We start from the raw sequence: 22,182 nt of genomic DNA, 5'->3' as shown, positions 1-22,182 counted from the left end.
GAAGCTATGATTGTGATATACCTGGTCAAATTGGTGCTTGGTCAGGTCTGGCCTACTACTTGTAGACTTGACCTGTGCCCGCCATGGTTGCTCATACAATCTCAGGTAGGTGTTCACACTTGGGTCCGGGAAACTTTAAATTCCTCCTTGAGAAAGGGAGTAATGTCAACCTCCTTAAAGGCAGCTGTGATGACTACTCCTAAAAAAGCCTAACCTGAACTCAGGTTCTGGGCAGCTATAAACCCATTGAGAACATCTCCTAGGGCAAGGTGATCCTCACTGGAGAAAACAGATCATCTAGTTCCATTTCAGTTGGAATTCAGGCCTGGGTTTGGAATGGAAACAGCTTTGGTTGCCCTGTGGGATGACCTGTGCTGGGAAAGAGATGGAGGAATGTGACCCAGTTGACTCTGCTGAATCTCTCAGCAGCTTTCGATACCGTGGACCACAGTATCCTTCTGGACAGGCAGGCCAGGTTGTGAGTTGGAGTACCGCTTTGCATGTCCAGGTGGTGGTGCTGGCAGATTGGTGCTCTGTGTCATGGCAGTTATGCCATGGAATCTGCAGGGCTCTTTTATCTCCCATGAAACTGCTGGGTGAGGTTATCTGGAGGTTTGGGCCTGAAGTGTCGGCAATATGCTGACTACACTTAGCTCTACTTCTCTTTTTCATCTAATTCAAGTGAGGCTGTGACCATTCTAAGCCAGTACCTGGCTTGGTAATCAACTGGATGAGAGCCAATAAGCTGAAGCTCAGTTCAGATAAGACAGGAGTGCTGGTGCTGGGTAATCCATCTGTCCAATTGGGAAAATTCCAACCTGTCCTGAACAGGGTTGCACTTCTTTCTGTTGACCAGGAGAGGAGCCTTTTCAGTGGTTGCACCCTACCTCTGGAATATGCTCCCCAGCAAGGTGTGCCTGGTGCTATCCTTGTTGTCCTTTCAGGGCCAGATAGAGACCTTTTTATTTAAGAAATATTTTAATGGATGGTGTTTTTTTAACTGTGTTATTAAGATCTTCTTGGTGCCAGAGTTCTTTTATATACTGTTTTTGCCAAACCTATTATTGTATTGGGTTTTCTTATGTTTTATGTTTTTAAATTGTTTTTTATTTATTTAAAAATTTTTCATTTATTGTAAACTGCCCTGAAAACCCAATAGCCCAATGTGGCAGTATAGAAATGCATTAAATATATAATTATTAAGATACAATATTATGCAGCAAATACATAGGTAAGGTTGACCAATGTTCTCCCAGGTCCAACATTTTCTCAACCAGACTACGGCATGCAAGGACAGCTAATCTCACCACTGAGACTCTGAGAGCAAGAAAAACACGGCTGGCCGGCCTCAGTAACTGGTATTGCAAAGGGAATATTTGTCTCAATGAGGAAGGAATCATTTGCACTGCAGTGGCTTTTCAGATTCAGGGTCCAAAAGTGAATCTTCCTGACAGCCTAATGAAGCTGTCAAGAATCCTTCTCCCCACTGCTTCCGAGATGCTGCTGGACACCTGGCATGACAGATACCATTCCTGCTGGTTCCAGGGGAAGGTTTTTTCCCCCTTTCTTACAACTTACTAATTCTAGAAGAAGATGGGTCTCTTTCACTGCAACGCTTGTCTAAGAAGGCCTAGGGAATATTGAACGTGGGTAGACATGGTTCCTGTAATGAAAGTACAGCAATCCATCCATGCAATAATCCTGTTAAGGGAAGTAAGAGAAATGTTGTTTACCTCTGTAAAAAGGGTATTTTAATCATATGTCTGATAGCCAGGATGATATTTTGCATCTGCTGGTTTATTTCTTCTAGGTTGGCATCATGTATCTTTTTTGAAGCTATATATTATGAAGATTATACATGTTTATTTTTATTATTATTAGGATATGTCTAACCCATCCAATACAAAACGTCTCTGGACGGCTTACAGAGTAATAATGTTTCCTCCCCTTAAGCATGCTTTTTAAAAGCAAAAGTAGCAAATGTAAAGTAATAGCAGCTTCACACTTCTCTGCCACCTTGGCATATAAAAAATAAGCATCAGAGCTCAATCTTGCTCTGATGCATGGAAACTTTGCTCAATACCTCATTGATTCTAGAGAGTCAACCGAAATTGCAACAATAATGTTTCAATCTGGGGGTTCTTAAACTGGTTCCCAACTCTTTTATGAGCCTATCTCATGGCTCTCTATGTTGCAACTTCTCTAGCCCAATATGGCACCAGGGTTTGGACAGCAAGCCCCAGGCATCTTGCTGCCCAAAGAGTGTTTCTGCAGTCCAGCTCCACGGGGAACAGATAAAATAGCAGCCAACCGGGTTTCACCTGGCTTTATAAAGTGTCTGCCTTTGACTTGAGTCATGTGTTTGAGCTGTATCAGATAGCTTCTCTCTGTATAATAGCCTACCTCATCAGTCCCTTCTTGTTTTCAGATTGCCAGCCATGATACTTCAGTGGACACCATAGTGCTTCTGCTTCCAAAGAGAGAGTAATAAATGCCAAACTCTGGCTGGTCCTCATTTTACATAATTCATACAAACACATCTTCAGAAGACATTTTCTTTTGCCTGAGCAATGAATTTAAAACAATAGCCTATTGTTGGTTCTTTACCTCCTCACCTTTTTGGTTGAAATAGGACTGCTAGCATTTTCCATAACAGGATCTATTTTCTTCCAATAACAGCAGGCTGACACAAAGTTAACAGAAAGCTTTTCAAAGTTAACACAAAGTTTCTTTTCCCATGTCATTCACATACAGCTTTCTGTGTGTTTGTTCAGGACAAGACCACTGAAAAGGCAGCAATTCTTAAATGAACACACTAATGCTGTTGCTATTTTTAAGAAAATCACAGCTGTGAATTGCATACTGGATTGACTGATTTCCCCCCAAAAAATATCTGTTACCTGCAACATTTAGCCAAGCTTCATAAATCATATCATTACAGAATTAGCTGCCTGCATGTTTTCTCCATTTGATAGTGGAAATAAATATTAGGTTATCAATAATATTAGAGGGGAAAGGTTTCCTATGAATAATAGGAATAAAACAGGAGGAAACCAAAATGATTAATTCAAGCTACATGGCATATTTCTGATTTTTCCAGTAGCTGATCGGAAAATGGCAAATGTACTTACGTTCTCACATACAAGAAGGCTTCTCTGTAGAACTGGGTAGGTAGGATTGTGTTATGAATGCTAAACTTGTGTATATATCACTCTTCTTCAGACAAAACCAGAGTGACTTAAAGCTCAAAATAAAATTATAATAATTGCAATGTAATTACAATTGACCTGTTGCAAACTGTCTTTGCCTATTGTGCACTTTAGAAATCATATATACATAATAATAATGCTAAATAGCAAAACTGGCACAAAACAAAATAGCCCACCATCTCACTGAAAAGGAAAACAGCAGGAGGGGAACAATTCCAACATGAAAATCAGAAGAGAAAATCAGCCAGTTAAACTCAATCAAACCAGCCCAAACCAAAGGTCCCTCTGTGATGCATGTTTACTTTGGTATCTAAAAGCATTTCATGATGGAGTTACAAAACTGTTCCTAGGAAAGGCATTCCACAAGGCAGTCACTCTCTTTTTTTAAGTAGCATTGCAAAGCACCATGCAACATATCTCTTGCCATAGATATGATTTTCTACAAAAACAGGAAAGTTTGTCCTTTATTTTAGTATGTATTTCCAGGACAGGAGGATAACTATTTGGGACTCATTCACTTGTGGGTGATGTCAAAAATTGTATGGCAATCTTTTCCAAGCCATAAATATGAACAAATGCAATCCATGGTACCCAGATTATTAGCAAAACCTGGGAAAATGACATATGTATTTGTTTATGTCAAAATAGGGGCATAACATTTATCCTCAATATTAAGAAATGCATTGTTAGAGAGTAAACCCCTTAAGGAAGGTGACACTTGGTGCTTGGAATTGAATGACTGACTTGAGCAACAGACACCAACACCCTTGAGGCAACTTTGAGATTAGTGGACAAGGTGGTGATGAATTGTCTCTTAGATGGGACAGGCAAAGTCATATTGGGAGTTCCACTTCTCCTTCACACACTTGATTCAGCTTTGATATTGGCAGCTAGCTGGAACATGCACCTAAGGCCGGGGGTGCCAAACATCTTCAGGTGGATAGCTGAAGTATCCTGTGGGTCCCATTGTTGGCCGGGGATTGTCAGGACATGGCCACATCCTGGGATGCTTCAGCACGTGGGAACTTTTCCTAGCGTTCCATGTGCTGAAGCCAGGTCTGCAGCCAAAGCACCAGGTGGTGAAGGAGAAAATGCTAGGAACTTCTCCTCACATTTAGCGAGGGAGGCTTTGCCTGCACTCATCTTCCTTCTTGGACAGGACAGAGAGCAGGTAAAGTGTGTCACTCGCCTTCCCAATGTGGAGGATGCGCAGCGATAAGATGAATCGCTACCACAGACTCAGATCAGCAAGCAGAGATAGTAGTGGGGATTCCCCTCTTGCTAGCTTCCATGGGGTGGGTGCAGGGGGGAGACCCCCAGCCTCTATGAGCTGGACGTGGAGAAGCTCCACAGGCTGTAAGTTCTCCATCCCTGAAATAGGCATTGCTTGCAGAATGGAAGCTGGTTTTACTAGTAACATGCAAGCTAGTATCTTGCACTGGTGAACAAGAGACTTTGTATGCCGTTTTGGGTTGCACACTGCTGATAAGGATGACAATGCAACCATCTCTTTTGTTGTTAAACACCATTTGCAAGGCACCCAAGAAGAGATTTTTCTGACAAGATACTAAAAGGTTATGGATTAGGTGTCTGTTAGGATAACAATTGTGTTTGTCCTGTGGTACTTAATAAGGAGATTACCCCACTCACTCTGATCCCTATTCAAACATATTATAGTATTTCTTTATAAGCCACTAAATGAAATTTGAGCAGATGTAGTCCACAATACCCAGATTACTAGAAAAGCCTGAAAACATGGCATATGCATATATACCTCTCAGTCAAAACATGAGTTGATTACATTATGGAATAGTAACAATGATCACTAAGCAAACAGCTGTCTCCGGTAAGTTTAGGGCAAAGTGGCATAGTCCATTAATTTAATTTTGCAATTATTTATGGAGAGTCAAGTGAGCATTTCAATTAGCAACGGGCCTCAATTTGCTAATAGCCTTCTCTCAGTGGCCTTAGTCATCAGAGGCATTAACTTCAGTCAAAATCACAAGGACTTGAGGGACTTGAGGGATAATTAGGATTCAACCTATATCAGTTCTGTTTGCTTCTGTTTTCAGAACTTCCAGAAAATTAAGCTGCATTGTTTTGATTTTAAGAGCTGTGTAAGGGGATATTTCAGCACCACTGCTTGGCATGTCCTGGTGTGACACCCCCAAGAAAAGTCATGCAAGCAAGATACAGGAAGTCTCAGAAGACCAAGTGCAACCCCTTGGCCTTTTCATGGCTCCCACTTGCCCCAGCACTGAAACTCAGTGGTATAGTGGTATGGACTTTTAAGAAAAGAAGAAAAGAAAAAGAAAAAGTGGTAGTTTGGTACTGAGGTTTGGTGGTGGTGCTTCCCCTACTGTTCCAGCAAGACAGCTAGTAAAAAGAATCTAGCAAGGGTCAAAAAGCAGTTTCCAAAAGAGAGGAGACTAAAAGACTTGAGGATATTGACACTGGGCAACCTTGGAAGTAAGGCCACAAACACTGGTAATGGACATTAATTAACAAACAAACAAACAAAAACAAACCTAATCCCCTGGCCATAGATGCCTTTGGCATTTGTCTGTGGCAATTAGACTATTTGGATCAGTAAACAAGAGTCCAATAAGACATGATGATAATTGGCAAATGTTGTCAATGTGCATATTGTGTTACCTAAATGGCAGTTGTTGGGGAGCTTGAGCAACTAAGGACTAGGGAGGAGCGTTTCTCTTTTCCACAGTTTGAAGCAAAATATATATTTTTGGGAAACTGCTATTTGCATTTCAAGGGTAGCTTCTAGTGGTGCCCATCGAAGTTTCCCTTAAAACGTAAACAGTAACTTCAAAGAGAAGATTTTTGACAGGGCCATGGGAGGGAGAGATTACCCAGTGAGTATGATTTCCATAACAAAAAAAAATGTGCATGATAATTGCATTCACTAAATCAGCACCACCATCCACCTGACCCTAAATGGTAAGATTAACAATTTATTAAATACAATAGACTATGGATTCATTCCTGCTCACAATTAGATTTCTTAAAAACCCATTAACAATTAATGCCAATGTGATTTAGACAGCCCATCTCTGTGCACAACTGTAGCTTTTCAACAGTGCTGAAGATCAGCTGAATCCTCAGAAGTCCTAAAGGTCATTGAGACCTTTTAAAAATATTGTCATTTCAAGTGCATAAACCAGCTTTTCATTCTTTGATGGAATCCCACTCAGGCACACTAAAAATCTTTCCAAAACATCTCCTCAATAAGATAAAATTAATCTTCTTTCTTCTAAAGCAACTGTATTTTGCAATAATAGGTTTTATTAAATGCTCACTAGAATGCAAAATGGTCCCCTGAAAGCCATACATTCTTCTATTATGTCAGAAATAAATATGTTATTGACTGTTCTAGGTTTAGTTCATACTACATTAACTCTGATAGGAATGCTTTCATATTAAATGAAATGGTTCTCAAGGAGACATATTTTACCATATGAGCAAGATTTTTTTTATGACATGGGTGATCTATGGGAATACTAACAGCCTTTGTCCATTTTCTCAGCGTGCAGCTCTCAGCAAAGAAAGAACAATGTCCTTAATAGAAAAACCATATAAACAATTGTTTTATATTTACTGTTATTGAAGGGCTGGAAAGCCATGAATATCTGCCCTCAGCAGATTCTGATGCAAATACCACAGAGCTGTGATTTGAGAAAATCCTTCCTGATATGCAATCTTGGGAGAGGTTTTATGCCTGAGGATCAAATTGAGTTTTGATTAAACTCCCAGGGACTACATTCCAATGATGGATGAGGCCAAGGTCAAAAAGAGGAAGGTAGAATGCAAAGGGGGTAGGACAAAAGTACCAAAATATTTTAGCTTAAAGTTCTTGCTGTTGGTAACAAAGTCCTTTAAAATGGCCTAGGATGTACAAAAGCTGGAAAGCCGCCAAATGATGTGGGAAATGTTTGATATCAGGGGGAGTTGGCATAGGCTTCTAAGTAAACTTGGGAAGGCCAGATGAAATTTCAGGTTGTTCAGAATCTGGCCAAAGCTTTGAGGCTCAACAGCCATGTTCTAGGCCCATGTTCTAGATCAATGCAGTTTTTGAATTTTCAGAACTGCAGATTTGGGTCTGCATGGCACCACAGATCTAATTCCCATTTGCATTGCAATACTATATCCACCTACTGGGAAGTAAGCCACATTGAACTTATTGGGCCTTGCTTCTGAGTGGATATGTATAGGGTTGCACTATTAAATGCATAGCACCCTCTGCAGCCTTTGTATGCTTGGCCATGAGTCAGATCAAACCTACGTAATTCTTACACCGGCAAACTAGATGCAGCCCATCAGCCATCTGGTAACTCACTACAGGCTTATGAACCCTCCTATTTTTGCTGCCCTCCTGGCAAGACAATTAAAGGCCAGTGAGGGTGTTATGAGACACCTGACGGCCCACAGCACATGACTGGTGGTTTGTTTATTTTGGTGAATCCCAGGTTGTTTAGGCAAGGCCTACATTACTTCAGGACCAAAACAAAAATGTATCCGAAGGTGCATGTATTAAATGAAGAGGGAAACCAAGGCAATTGCCTTGGCTGACACTTTCAGAAGGGGGCTTTTTCCTGCAGTCACAGGTGAGAAGCAATTTCCCCCTCCGGTGCTCCTTTGGAATATGCGTCATAACATGCGGGGCCAGAGGAAGGGCAGAGGGCAAGACTTGGAGAAGGCAGGCTTTGCTTCAAAATTTAAAACATAGACTTTTCACAGCATCGTCTCCTACATTTAAATCCTTAGGCTGATTAGATTTTAAAACCACCAAATTTGCAGTGCAGTGTGTTTGCAGCTACAGATTCCCTTACAGCCCATCATCATTATATCCAGCTGCTAATTTTACTTTCATATACTTAATCATTTACTTTCATCTTCATTAATCATTTCTACTTATAATCTCTCTTTTGATAAATGTAAGCAATTTTCTTCCCTTCTGGTGCTGTAATTAGCTAAGTTTGCAAAGGGAGCATTGACAATGAGGAGCATTCGGCTCTGTGGTAGGAGGAGGTGTGAACAAGCCGAACCCTGGTTCATTAACAGAACAGCTAGAAGTAAAGCCTGAGCAATATGGTACATGGAAAGCTGCTGTCAAATAAGAAGACAGGAGTGTGAGCTAGATGGATAACTGAGTTTCTGTCTTAAACAAAAATAATTGAGCCAAGGCAGTAGCATTCTGAAGAAACTCACACAGTGTTGTCTTTCTTCTTTCATGTCATGCCTCAAAATCCACTTGTCCATGAAGGTCTTGTTCATTTCCATCCCACAACTGTCCTTCCCAACCATAAGATCCTCCAAAAGAGCAGTCTGATGGCTTGAAGAGAGTGCCCCATGGATCACGGGATTTTTCAGTGTTCCTTTATGAGGTCACCAACACTGCTACAAGCTCAGAAGTGGGATTCTAGAATCCATTCAATCCATTCACAGCTTTCCTCACTCAGACACAGTTGCTACAGAAAGTGCCTGTCCAGCTGCTTTGGAGAACTTCAGTGTGGTCAGATAGAAGGATGGAGAGAGAGAGAGAATGGGAGGGAGGGAAGGAGAGGATGATTCCTGTGGTCTTCCCAGCCCCAGCCCCATTCCCAAGAACAGTACAGACATGCAGATGTTGCCTCCATCACTCCTCCCTCCTTGTTGGCAGCAACCAACAGGGTTTGGCAAATGCCTATAGGATTGTACCCTAAATTAATATGGCTACATTTGCCAATTTTCACTCTGCCTTACCCTTACACTTACAGGGAACTTGTTTATAAATAGAGAATAATTTCCTATTCAAAATATTTGCTTATTTAATTTATATCCTGCTTTTCCAGTAAAATATGATGCTTAAGGCAACTACCGTGGTACCTCGACGCACGAATGCCTTGGTTCATGACCAAAATGGGTCGCGAACAAAAGTTTCATGAAAATTTTCATGTGGGTTGCGAACTCCACATTGGGTGGTGACCAAGATCGCAGCCATCTCCCCACCCCCACCCACCGAGTGGGGAGATGGCCGCGATCATGCTGGGGGGGTGGGGGCGAGATGAGCAAGATCATGCCCATCTCTCCCTCCCCCAGTGCACCCACGATAGCGCCCATCTCTCCCCACCCCAGCATGCCAGGATGACAGGTACATGCAGGGATGACAGGCGTGATCTCGGTCATGCTGTGGGGGCAGGGAGATGGCCACGCTTGTGCTCGGCTAGTGGGGTGGGGGAGATGGCTGCGATCTTTTTTGTTCTTTGTCACTTTGCTTCACATTTTTCTGATTTAAAAAAAAAAAGGTTACAGAACAGATTAACCTTATTTACATTGAACCTTATGGGGAAATTTAACTTGGCTCATGACCAATTTGGGTCATGACCAGAGTCCTGGAACAGATTAAGTTCGTGAACCAAGGTACCACTGTAATAGTAAGATCCAGATTAAAAACATCTCATTAAAAATAGCACATTAAAAACAAGAGATATAAGCTATGCCAAACAATGAAAGAAACTGTCCTAGCAACAGAGCCCAGGTGGATTGAGGTGGAAACATGCACCTCATTTATCCTTTTACTGGATTTATATTGCATCTGTCTTCCATGGAGCTTAAGATGGTGTAGATCATGGGTCCTCAAACTATGGCCCATGGGCCGGATCCAGCCCACCATGCCCATTTATCTGGCCCACCTCAGAGGTTTTAGATTCCCCACACTCGCCACCGCCACCCACCTCACCACGCAAGTGGCAAGGTGGTGGCTTGCTCGCTCAGAGATGGTTTTGGACTCGCTCGAAGATCTCCAAGTGGGCAAGCCACCACCATGCACGCCCACTGCCACTTCACTGGCCTGCGCCCACGGGCACCCCTGCCTCACCGGCCCACGCCCGTCACCGCCACCTTTCAACTGGCCCCCTGTTGAAAAAGTTTGAGGACCCCTGGTGTAGCTAGTTCTCCCTCTTCATGTGTATCCTCACAATCCTGTGAGATCAGTGAAAACATGATGAGCGCAAGGTCACCCAGTAAGCCATGTGACTGAACAAAACTTTGAATCCAGCAATTCCTGGTTGTAGTTTGTCACTCTAACCACTACACTTGCTTGATGAGGGCAATACATTGAGCATGTATTGATGCATTCAGATCTGCACAGTATCCGGCAGTTTGGCTCTTAGAAACTGAAAGGCCAAATGCTACTTTTCTGCAGCTGTTAAGCATTGTTTTGGCACCAGTGCTGTTTTGGCGCCAGTGGTGTTTTAAGAGACTTCTGGGTGCTTAATGTTTAAATGCTTTCCTGGATCAGGTTTTTAGATTGCCTGTAAAGGAAACTAATACAACTTAAACTAAGTGTTCAAATGTTATAGACAGAACACTTACATTGCAATTGTCTTTCTACATTAAAACATGGTGGCTTGGAATGCACCTGAACGTTATTTTACAAATTGCATTTGTAGAGCCAGTCCCTGCCACCACTGCTCTCAATCCCTATACTTCGAACACTGTGTGCAGAAACCTCTATATAAACTGGGCTGCACAGTCTGCAGGGGCCAGCAGCCACCCTGACAATGTCAGTGCCTGGAAACATGTGCCAATGTGCAGACTCAGTCTTGCACAAAGTCAGTTAGAAATAAGTCTGGCTGAGCAGGTTTGCAGGGCATGAGCTACTTTAATTCTGATACACCTGCCCCCTTGTTCCTCCCAAGGGGATCCCAGAGGACACTTCAGGAGCATTGCCTCCCCACCACTTCCCTGCCATGATCATGAGCAGTCTTTTTGGCTTGCCACAGCTTTTTGCCCTTTGATTTCAGACTACGAAAAAAGCTATCCTTCACCATCTCCCTTTTAATAGTTGCAAGCAACACCTTGGAGGGGCCATCCACGATAATCCTGTGTGTGTGTGTGTGTGTGTGTGTGTGTGTGTGTATTAATTGTGCACAAACTGGTGCACAAAAAAACCCATATTTTCTATTTTTTTCTAGTCCATCTTTGCAATCTCCCTGCACCCCACAAAACTGGAAAACAAAATGTGATGCATCCAAAATTGTTCACAGGGGGAAAGAGGTAGCCCCCACTACCTGCTTCCAAGCAGGTGTTTGGGTGCTACCTGCTTCCAAGTAGGTGCTTGGGCACTTCTGAGGCAGCTGGCAATGGCACTTGCCCAGGAGCCACTCAGCAAGAGGACTTTGCTGATCCAACTAAGCAGCTCACTTGCTAGTGGGATTGACACAATGGGTCCTGTCATGCACACTCAGATGAGATGGCAGCCCACAGTGGGTTAAGCAACCCCAATAACATGCCATGGGTTATCAGAGTGGCTTAAAACCCATATTTAAGCCATCCCAACAAACCCACCCCAGCTGAGATTCACACAGTGCACTAATTAAAGTTTATAAGCTACAAGTAAGTTGCTGTGTTGTGCAAAGCAGTCACTGTGTGAAAAAAGATTAATCCCAAGTAAGTGTGCATAGAAGTGCAGCCTAAACAAAGTAGAAGGCTCATACAGTGAGATGAACTTGTGGATCCCAGTCCAAGAGAGTTGAGGCCCTTTAGGCATGTAAAAAAGTAGCACAGGCTCACTGTGTAATATTCTCAAGCCGTTGGACTTCAAGGATTCCTCTTTGATGCAAGAGTGCACACCATCACATAGATGAGGACTTCAAATAATACAGATAGAGAAACTTGTTTAATTTATCTTCAGAGGTCTCATCCCAAAGAATGAAGACTAGTAAATTGGCTTCTCACAGAGTCATATCGTCCATGATACCACACAATTGTAGACATCAGCTTTCCAACTTACAAAGCCCTTTGATCTGTAGATAATAAAATGTGTAACATCTGTTCACCTGAGGCAAACTGTAATAGTTCCTAGAAGGCCCAGTGAATCCAAACTCATTGATTCAAGATTAGATTCCAATCAACTTCATATTCACTGACCTGTGGCTACATGGTATATCAACTTCAGGTTGTGTAAGCAACCAGTCAGCTCTTATTGTAAACACACACACGAACATACATAATGTATCATCACAGGCCATTAAATACGAACATTTACTTTCATTGATTGCAGTGAGTTTAAGTAAGCCTAATTTTGTGTTAGATGGTTTATTTATGTTTAAAATTTATTTGCCACCAACACAGCTTTTAATTAAAGCTTTTGGGACAGCTCACAAAGAATACAAAATGTGCAATAAAGTTTAATATATTTTAGAAAAAATATCAAATTACCATAAACTCCTTAGCAAACACCATAAATTCCATAAAAACAAAAGTTCATTTCCATGGGATGGAATGACTTTTATTAGGTCTCCTAAAGTTTGTAACTGATGAGTTCTACTGTGGTTCTCCTAGGAGGAAACTCTGCTATCATATAGAATAGACTCATTATATGTTTGGTTAAGATTTAAACCTCATCACCCATGTGCAGGGCTGGACAGTTTTTTATAGTACAAAGATTACTTCAAATGAGTAATATGAAATGATATATTTGTACCTCCTTGAAGGGGAAGGTGGCATGCACTTGCTGACTGCACATCAGTTACAACTTCCTGATTAAAAGTTACTCGTTCAATTAGTCCATGTAAACAGGCTGACTTCATCTGCCTCTTGATGATTGTAACATACATGAAGGTACTTGTAAGTTCTGGGGAAAATTGATGTCCCAGGTTTGTGAATGTTACCCATAAAAAAGGATGTCCATATCAATCCTAAAGTGCTGGGGTCTGATCTTCAAGGCAGTTCATACTGTTCTCAGCTCAGTTTACACAAAGTTGGGGTGAAAATTATATTTAGCAGTAAATTCAAGCAAAATGGACCAATTTGTTTAAAAAGATGGGAGTGGCCCCATGAGTATTTGTTCAATTGGGAATTTAGTCCACCAGTCCATCTGAGGTAAACACCTTTGTTTGATGACCTACAGATCTAAGAACAGCAGCTCTGTTCAAAGATAATAATGAGATTACCCACTGGGAGGGTGAGCAAAATTCAGAGATTGAAAAGAACATGTGGATTCCACTTGTCTGCCACCTCCCCAAGACCCCTGTAGCCTCTAGGCCAGGAGACAAGGCCCAGAGAAGTTATCCAACCCACCATGGGCTAGACTGGGATCCACTGTAGGCTGGATTAGGTCATGATTTGGATGCTGCTCCACCATCCCTATCATAAAAACTGGGAGTAGCAGCTCTCTTTTCATCTGTACATCACAGAGTAAATTTAATAAGATCAATGGAGCTGTGTGCTTAAGTGTGTAGCTTAAGGTTGTATGCTTAAGTGTGTGCTCAGGTTAAGTGTGTTCTCTTTCAAGTTGAGAACCATTTCTACATTATATTAATGTAGACAGATCATTCTCCTAAAAACTCGCAAATGTATTTTTCTTCAGATCATAGTTGCAAGGCTCCTTCTTTAGCAATTTTCTGTTCTTGTGAGTAACAGTAGCCCCCACCCACAAGCCAAAGACCAAGGCTAAAAGTGTACGTAATGACAGTACCACTCTCAGTTGCCTCTTCATTTAAGGTTAGTTTACTCTTGTTGCTTATTGTTGTTTATCTCAGTACAGTGCTGGCTCCTAAAACATAACTTTCTTAATGCGTTTGTGTGGCGTTTTTTGTTTTTCACCAACTTCCTTGATAAAGAGAAAGTCAACTAGATTTGGCAGATATACAGGCACCTATAATGCAATACTTTCAAAATGAGTTTTGGTTGTAAGAATTTCTAATCATGTTTGATCAATGTATTTCTTTTCCAGATTTGCCTAACGACTCCTGAGATACAATATAAAAATAAATGACTCCTCAGATAACATATAAGCATCCTGGAGCTCTGCTGAACTTAGCATAATCATTCTTCATACCTTCTCTTTACAGGGGGCAATCCATATACCTGGTGGATTGGACGTGCCAATGAAAAGCATTACTACTGGGGTGGCTCTGGACCAGGCATTCAAAAATGTGCTTGTGGCATTGAACTTAACTGCACAGATTCCAAATACTACTGCAACTGTGATGCCGATTCTAAACAAGAGTAAGTCACTGTTATATACATATTAGCAATTTCCAGTGCAATCCTACCCAGAAGTAAGTTCAGTGGGACTTACTTCCAAGTTTGTGGTTATAGAATTACAGCCTAAATCTCTCTCCCATAATAATAACACCCAAATCATGCAGTGAAACACATGAGCTGGGACAAGCACAACTCATAATTAACTTGGAAAGTTAGTTTCTGCAGGATGGGATTATGGCTACTAGGCAACTGTTAAATGATTAGATGAAAAATAGGCCGATCAGCCCTAATAACCATGTTAGTTAGGTGGAGGCTCTATATTCAGAGGCACTATATCTCAGAGGATGAGATGCTAAGATAAAGCAACCAGCAGCCACATTCTAGTCTTTTAGCTTATTATCATTATTTCCATACTGGATGATGAGATGTATTTACTGTGTTGGTCTGCATGCATATAATAAACAACTGAATTGTTGAAGCATTCCTTCCTCTCCCTGACTCCACATTAAACAAATAAGGTTAAATTTGATACTAAATAAGATTACTCTAAGAAGAGCATTCTCAATGGAACACATTTTTCACATGTTTAGGGATATACAAACATTGTAAAATGCATTTCATCTGTGTTACATAAAAACATAGAAACATAGAAAGAGAACAAGTCAGAAGGGGTCTCCTGGGCCATCTAGTCTGACCCCTAGCTCCAGCTGGCTCCGCTCACAACATGCCCACCATGTGCATGTCAAGCCTATCTTTAAACACCCTCACTGATGGGGCCTCAACCACCTCCCACAGAAGCCCATTCCATTCCTTTGGGGTCCAAACTGTCAGGAAGTCCTTCCTGGCATCCAAATTGAACCTTGGTTCCCTGTGCTTCACTCCATTGGAGCGTGTCATGCCTTCCTCTGCAGGGGAGAACAGGTTTCTACCCACCTCCGTGTGACATCCCCTCACATACCTGTATGTCGCCAACATATCCCTCTGAGTCTCCTCTTCTCCAGGCTGAAGAGACCCAGTTCCCTCAGTCTCGCCTCATACCCCATCCCCTGCAAACTGGCCACCAACCTTGTGGCCCTACACTGCACTGACTCTAACCTGGCTATATCCTTCCTGCAATGAGGGGCCCAAAACTGAACACAGTACTCCAGTTGTGGGCGTACCAGAGTCATATAGAGTGGAAGTAATACCTTTCTCAGTCTAGAAGCCACACTTCTGACTATACAACCATGGGTGGCATTCACCCTCTTGTCCACCACATCACACTGCTGACTCATGTTTAGCCTGCAGTCAAGCAGCACCCCGAGATCTCATTCACAAGTGTTGCTTTCCAGCCATTTGTCCCCTAGCCTGTACTTATGACACCCATTCTTATGCCCCAAGTGCAAGACCTTGCACTTATCCACATTGAACAGCCATCCTGTTATCTCCTTTTGGGTCTGGAGTACCTGCTCCTCAGTTGTGGCCACTGCCCTGGTTTTAGGATCATCTGTGAATTTGATCAGCCGACTGTTCACCCCTTCTTCCATGTCACTGATGAAAAGATTAAACAGGATCGGCCCCAGGACAGAGCCCTGGGGGACCCGGCTTGTCACTGGCCGCCATCCTGATGATTCCCCACTAATGGTTGCCCTCTGGTGTCGGTCAGTCAACCATGCCCTAATCCATTGGACAGTGCATTGGTCTATCTCAAAACTCCTCAGTTTCTCCACCAGGATATCATGGGGCACTTTGTCAAAGACCCTGCTGAAATCCAGGTAAATCACATCCACTGCATCCCCTCCATCTAGCCACCTTGAAACCTTGTCATAGAATTCCACAAGTTTTGTCTGGCAGGACCTGTTATTGTGGAAGCTGTGTTGTGTGGCTGCCAGCCTCCCTTCCCTATCTAGCATCACTAGATCTCTTGCTATTAGGAGCCTTTGCATTGTTTTTCCTACAATGGACATAAGGCTAACTGGTCTGTAACACCCCATGTCCCTTCTACTACCCTTTTTGAAAATTGGGACCACTGACGCCACCCTCCAGACCTCTGGAACTTCACCTGTTCTCCACCAGGCCTCAAAAATGGAGGCCACCAGGCATCAGAGAACCCCTGCCAACTCTCGAAGTACTCTCAGGGGTAACCCATCAGAGTCTGGCGCCTTTGTAACATCCAATGCCCTGAAGAGCCTCTCAACTTCTAGGGAGGTGCCCCTAAGTCCCCGGCTTCATCTAATCTCCCATGCGGATCTCCCCTGTCCTGCTTTGGGGAGAACACAGAGGCAAAATAGTCATTTAGCATCTGTGCCTGTTCCCTCACATCAGTCACTGAATGCGTCTGCAACGAGCCTCCTCCCTGCAGCATACCCTTTTGTCTATTTGCCTCAGTACCCATTTCCTACAGAGGTTCCTCTTGCATCCAATCCCTCTAACCACCTCCTTTCGCATCCATGGTGGCACTCTCCTTCGCCTCCCCGCCTTAGTGACTAGAGGTATCGTCAAGGCTTGCGCCTCCAAAACCTTAGTTTTGAGTGCAATCCACCCTTCCTCCACTCCCTTGCCTTCCAGTAACCTATCCCAGGAGACTTTCCACAGTCTGGCCTTCAGTTGGCCAGAGTTGGCCCTCTTGAAGTCCCAGCTTCTAGTGCTTGACCTGCTGCATGTCCCCATTCCCCTGATCTCAAAGCAAAGGATGGAGTGATCACTCGCATCCAGAGCTCCCCTAATCTGTACCTCATCTATCAGCTCTTCCCTGTTGGTCAAGACCAAGTCATAGATGTTCCCCCCCACATCACCTCTCGGACATCCTACATGAAAAACTCTACATCTATAGCATCTAGGAAGCAACATGACCTGTCTGTCTCTGCTGAGTGAGTCTCCCAACTAATATCTGGGAGATTAGACTCTCCCATAATTACTGTGTCCTTCCCCCAAGATATCCTTTGAACCTGATCTGTCAGGACATCATCCAGGGTCTCAAGTTGACCTGGAAGGTGATAACATACCCCCACTGTCAGGTCCCTCTCCCTGTCAAAAACCCCTTAGTTTCACCCAGACTGTCTCTACCAAATCCCCATATGTGCTGCATTCTATCTCACTGCATCCTATCCCTTCCCTGACATATAAAGCTACGCCCCCACCCCTCTTTCCCTTCCTGTCCTGTCTAACAGGTGATACCCTCTGTGTTTACATTCCAGTCTTGCCTTTCATCCCACCAAGTTTCTGTGATCCCCACCAGGTCATACCCTCCTATCCCCAGGAGAGCTTCAAGCTCTTCCTGCTTTTTATCCATCCTCTTAGCATTGGTGTACATGCACCTGAACTCCTTCCCACAGCTTCCTTCCTTTGGAGTCCCCAGCCTCCTCCTTCCTCCTATCTTATCTGATACTGGCCCCCTCTTCGTAGGAGTCCTGTCAGTCCCTGAAGTAGCCCTAACACCCTGGTCCCAGAGCCCTGATCCAGTGTGAACAAGTTTCTGGGGGGCCTGAACCCACCCCGCCCAGCTCAGTTTAAAGTCTTTTGGACAAAGCTCACTAGAACATTTCCTATGGACCTTTTCCCCATCCTTAAGAGGTGCAACCCATCCCTTGCCAGAAGTCCATTGGAAAGAAACCAGGTGCCATGGTCGAGGAACCCAAAGCATTCCTTCTGGCAGCATACTCTAAGGTAGTCGTTCACCTCAGCAACCCTCCTATCCCTGCCTGGCCCAAATCCCCAGACCAGTAAGATAGATGAGGAGGCCACTTGGGCCTTTAGGTCCCTGAGTTTCTTCCCCAAGGCCTCGAAGTCCCTGGTGATCCCGCCCACTCCCTGACTGGCTACATCATTTGTGCCCACATGGATCACCAGAAGTGGCTGGTGACCCCCGGAGCAAACAAGTCACTCTATCCTTCACATGCTGCATGCGGGCGCCCAGTAGGCAACAGACCACCCTTGTCTCAAGGTCGGGGAGGCACACTGAATGCTCCTCAGCAGGGAGTCCCCGACAATGATCACCTGCTGTCGTCTCTTCCCAGTGCTGGTAGGTGGCCATGCCCCGGCCCTCGCCTCTCCTGCAGCAGCCTCCTGGCTGCCTGTGGTCCCAGGCTGGGGGTCTTGCTGGTCCCCCAAGCTTCATCAGCCCCAGCCTCCCAAAGTGGAGAGAACCTGTTTCCCAGCTCTAGATCAGTACCAGGAGAAGGTCCTGTGGGTGACAAGTCTCCATGTCTCCCCAGCTGTTCCTCCTGTGGCCCCTCCCTCAACCTTTTATCTGGAGGGGGAGAGCTCTCTTGGCCCTCAGACACCTCCCCTCCTCCTCTAGGAGGGTCACCAGCTTGCACCAAGGGCAAGTGTATCCCTGCTTCTCCTGAGAAGGGTGAACATGTCACAGCTGTCACAGCAGACAGCAACACCTGTGATTCCCACCAAGGCCATCTCCTGGTCTGCCATTGGGAACCCCTCAGAGACCATTCCTTGGTCCTCTGCCTTGTCTGCCCTGCACTACTCCTCAGTTGCCCAGTTCTTTCAGACAAAAACCCACAAGGACAAAATAAAAATTAAGAAAAATTGAAAAGAAAAAGAAAAATTAAAAATAAAAATAAAAACTTGCCTCTGGGGAAGGGAGTCCCCGGGCAGCCTGGGCCACAACTAAGTTATGCAGACAAGGGACAATGCCTTATAAGCCTCTCAGGCCACTGGCCCCACCCCTCTGCTTCCTCCTGGCCTCTCTGGCCCCACCTCCCTTCCTCTCCGCTACTCCTGCCCCTCTGCTCCCCTGCCCACCTCCTGCCTTGCCTTCGTCAGTCTCCTGGCCACCCTCACCACACTCTCCTAGCCTCTGCTGCTCTGCTCTGTGTTGTGTGGTTTCTCAGGCACCTTCCTTTCTGTTGTCTTCCAACCAACAGAAGCGGATTTTGTGTAAATGCAAATCTACACATTTGTACAAATTCACACTTCTGAAAACACACAAATCCACCCTAAATGTATATTTTCATGTTTTGTCCTATGCACATTTTGGTTGTTATTTTTTCTTATTTTCATGTGACTAAATCCACATACAATTAATAAAAAAGGACACAAAAGTGAACAACTTGGGGGAAATAATTCTACTGATGGAATCAGCAGGTCAGATTCTCAAAAAATGGAATTCTTTAGAGACTGTCACAGATTTCTCTGGCATCTCTACACATGACCGATCTAGATACATTATTAACTTTGTGTCACTGCTTTAATCTCTAGCGATTACATAAATATGTGATTATAGCTCTGAAAGCTCAGTAAGAAGGCATATTTCTGACTTTTATTAGCATTTTTGTTGTAATCATCCTATTGATATTTAGATCAATAGAGTTATGCTCACTGTTAGAATTAAAACATTAATACAATGTATTATTAATGATAGCTTAGCTGTGGGAAAACACACCACTCATCTGGGTAATTGAGTATATGAGTATATGGATTAAAAGAAAGTGAGGTGAATGAGAGGCTTTCTTTTAAATGGCCTTTTGATGGTAAGAGAAGAATTAAAAAGATTGTAATGAAAGATGCATTCCTCGGGAATAGACATTGGATACAGTATCAAAAATAAATCAATGTTTGAAAGGTTAGTTTAACATCATGCAGACCAGAGGAGCACATTTTCTAAAAGGAGGCAAAGTAACAAGTTATATAGGAGAGACGAATTCTGCCTGAGCAGAATTTCCTTGAAGTTCTACTCTCAGGTTCACATGCAGTTTCCCATAGCATACTTGCAATGATCTAACAGAATGTTTCTCTAAGCAAGCCTTAAAATGTGCTTGTAACAGGAACCCGAATCATTCTTATTATAGAACCTGCTTGAGTCATAGTAGAAGACCATGTAAAGAAATCCTCCACGTCTTCAACATTGTTCTTAGAGGAAAATAATTGAAGGAAATGTTTTGTCTGCAACCATGCTCATTCCATTTCTGTGACTGTGTAATAAATACGTTGAGAAATTACTGTTCCTCTTATATGCAATATATTCATTCAAGTCCCAAATGCTGTTAATGAAAGAATGAATGGTTTATTGCAGTCATAGACTAATAAAATTATTTATGCAAAGACAGACTCAACTGATTAAGAGTAATTAGATGAAAACAATAAATTTTAAAATGGGGCTGAGATCAATTTCTTCTTCATTTACATTGAAATGAAAAAACCTCTTTCAATCTTCTCAGTGATATCAGATAGTGTTCTTTGGGGGGTTTTTTTGGTACACTTGGTCTGTCAAGTGTATTATGTTAAGACAAAGTAGCAGTCCATACATAACAGTAATTGTAGGTTAATTAACTGATGTATTGTCAAAATCTAGTGTGAGAAAGTATGCTGCTTCCCATATGTTTGTCACTTCCAGTTTCAATTACCAACCTTTGATTGTCTTGTTTGTAGGTTGTTGGTATGATGTTAAAATGTGAATGTTGTGCTGTTTCAGTGTTTAACAACTCAAAGTTAGCCCAACAACAAACCATGCTTTTGCCCTGGATTGTTAACCCCTAAACAACCCACAGTGTTCAGGTTTGGACATGATGCTAACAACCAACAAACAGACCATTGTAGGTTTATTGAAAGCAGAAGTAAGAACATGCCAGAGACAACATGTTTGCTTAATCCTATTAGCTATTGGCAATTTGTGGGTTAATTAACCCACAATTGCAGTTACATATAAATTTGGACAATGCATTCATGTTTGTGAAGTTGTTTCCATGGACATGAGGCACAAAGATGGGGAGCTAGTTTACATATGGTCCATATGTTTAGATCCTGCATTTGGCGGAGTACTGGAATTAACTTCAGGCCCACCTTATCACATGGGTCATTTAACCTATCTGTGTAGGCTCTGTACAGGCTCTGTTTCTGACTCTTTCTTATGCACATAAGAGGCAGCATGTCTGACTTGGCACACAGCAAGCTGGCTCCACTGCTTTTGCCTCCAGTTGTGAGATGTGACAGATTTTGCCCATAACATCTTTCTCGTTTTCTTTTTCACTCTACATAAATGACAGTAGAGCAGTCAGAATTAATAAGTAAAGTGCTCTGTTGAATCCACAGTAGTTACTTGGGTAGTTTTTACAGGCTTTGGACATGAAGTCCTAGTTCATTTGCTGCCTGGTTCATATATTTCTATCATCCTGAACATTTCACTGCAAAGATGGCTATAGAACATATTGAATCTTAAAGTTTAAACTTATTTTTGTTATGAAACAATTTGATGCACCATTAGATGGCCCAACCATTGAAATGAAGGAACGGAACATAAAATTACGCTTTTACATATTTAGCTTGAAATGCATCATTTGGGTAAGAACTATTCTTCCCATCTAGTTAATTTCAGGAATCCCCTTTTAGTTACAGATGCTTGGTTCTATTCCATTTCAATTTTGCATTATTTAGCTGATATTTACACATTCACTGGACAGCAAGACAGCAAAGAGCGGATTGTGGTGCTAGTTGCAGTTATTCAGTGAACTGCAGAATTGAATACACAGGAGAATGAGGAAGTAAAAATGCTTAAACATCAAAACTCAAACTGTGCCTAATGCGTGGCATTTGCTTCCTCTGCACAGTTCCTGTCCTTCTTCCTTCAAAAGGTTGTTTATTATTTGCATTCTTGGTTTGGAGTTTTTCTCTCCCGGCTCTCTTTTTCCTTTCTTTCATTACTATAAATTCTGTCATGCCCAGATTATGGTAACTTTGCCAATTCCCTTCTACTCTCTCTTCTCTGTATTTCTTGTCCTTAAAAGGACCCGTCTAGACATTGGTTCTCAGTTCTCAGTCCAGCTTAATCTTCATAATTCAGTTCATTCATATGTACTCAGGTAGGTTCTTGTTCAATGAGGTGAGGCATCCAAGATGTAGAGCAGACTAAAGACTGCCAACATTGTAACCCTATGAATCTTTACTCTAAAGTAAGCCCCAAAGTATTCCCAACTGCAATTATATTTAGGTTCACCAATCAGAAGTGCTAGCCATTTTTTCTCTTGCACAATGAGCTGCACATATTTTCCCAGTC

The 22,182-nt window shown here is 42.8% G+C and overlaps 1 protein-coding gene across 1 annotated transcript in view; it reads left to right on the top strand.

Moving 5' to 3' along the window:
* CNTNAP2 (contactin associated protein 2) overlaps window positions 1–22,182 on the top strand; it is an 870,382-nt gene that overhangs the window by 624,201 nt on the left and 223,999 nt on the right. The window contains exon 16 of the mRNA XM_044419123.1: window positions 14,060–14,216. Within this exon, the coding sequence (XP_044275058.1) occupies window positions 14,060–14,216 (157 nt within the window). The remainder of the gene's footprint in view (window positions 1–14,059; window positions 14,217–22,182) is intronic.

This window comes from Varanus komodoensis, unplaced genomic scaffold, assembly GCF_004798865.1.
Source record: "Varanus komodoensis strain SLA01 unplaced genomic scaffold, ASM479886v1 scaffold10, whole genome shotgun sequence".
Taxonomy (NCBI): domain Eukaryota; kingdom Metazoa; phylum Chordata; class Lepidosauria; order Squamata; family Varanidae; genus Varanus; species Varanus komodoensis.
The sequence above is the reverse complement of the archived record's forward strand: the minus strand, read 5'-3'. Positions and strand labels throughout refer to the sequence as shown.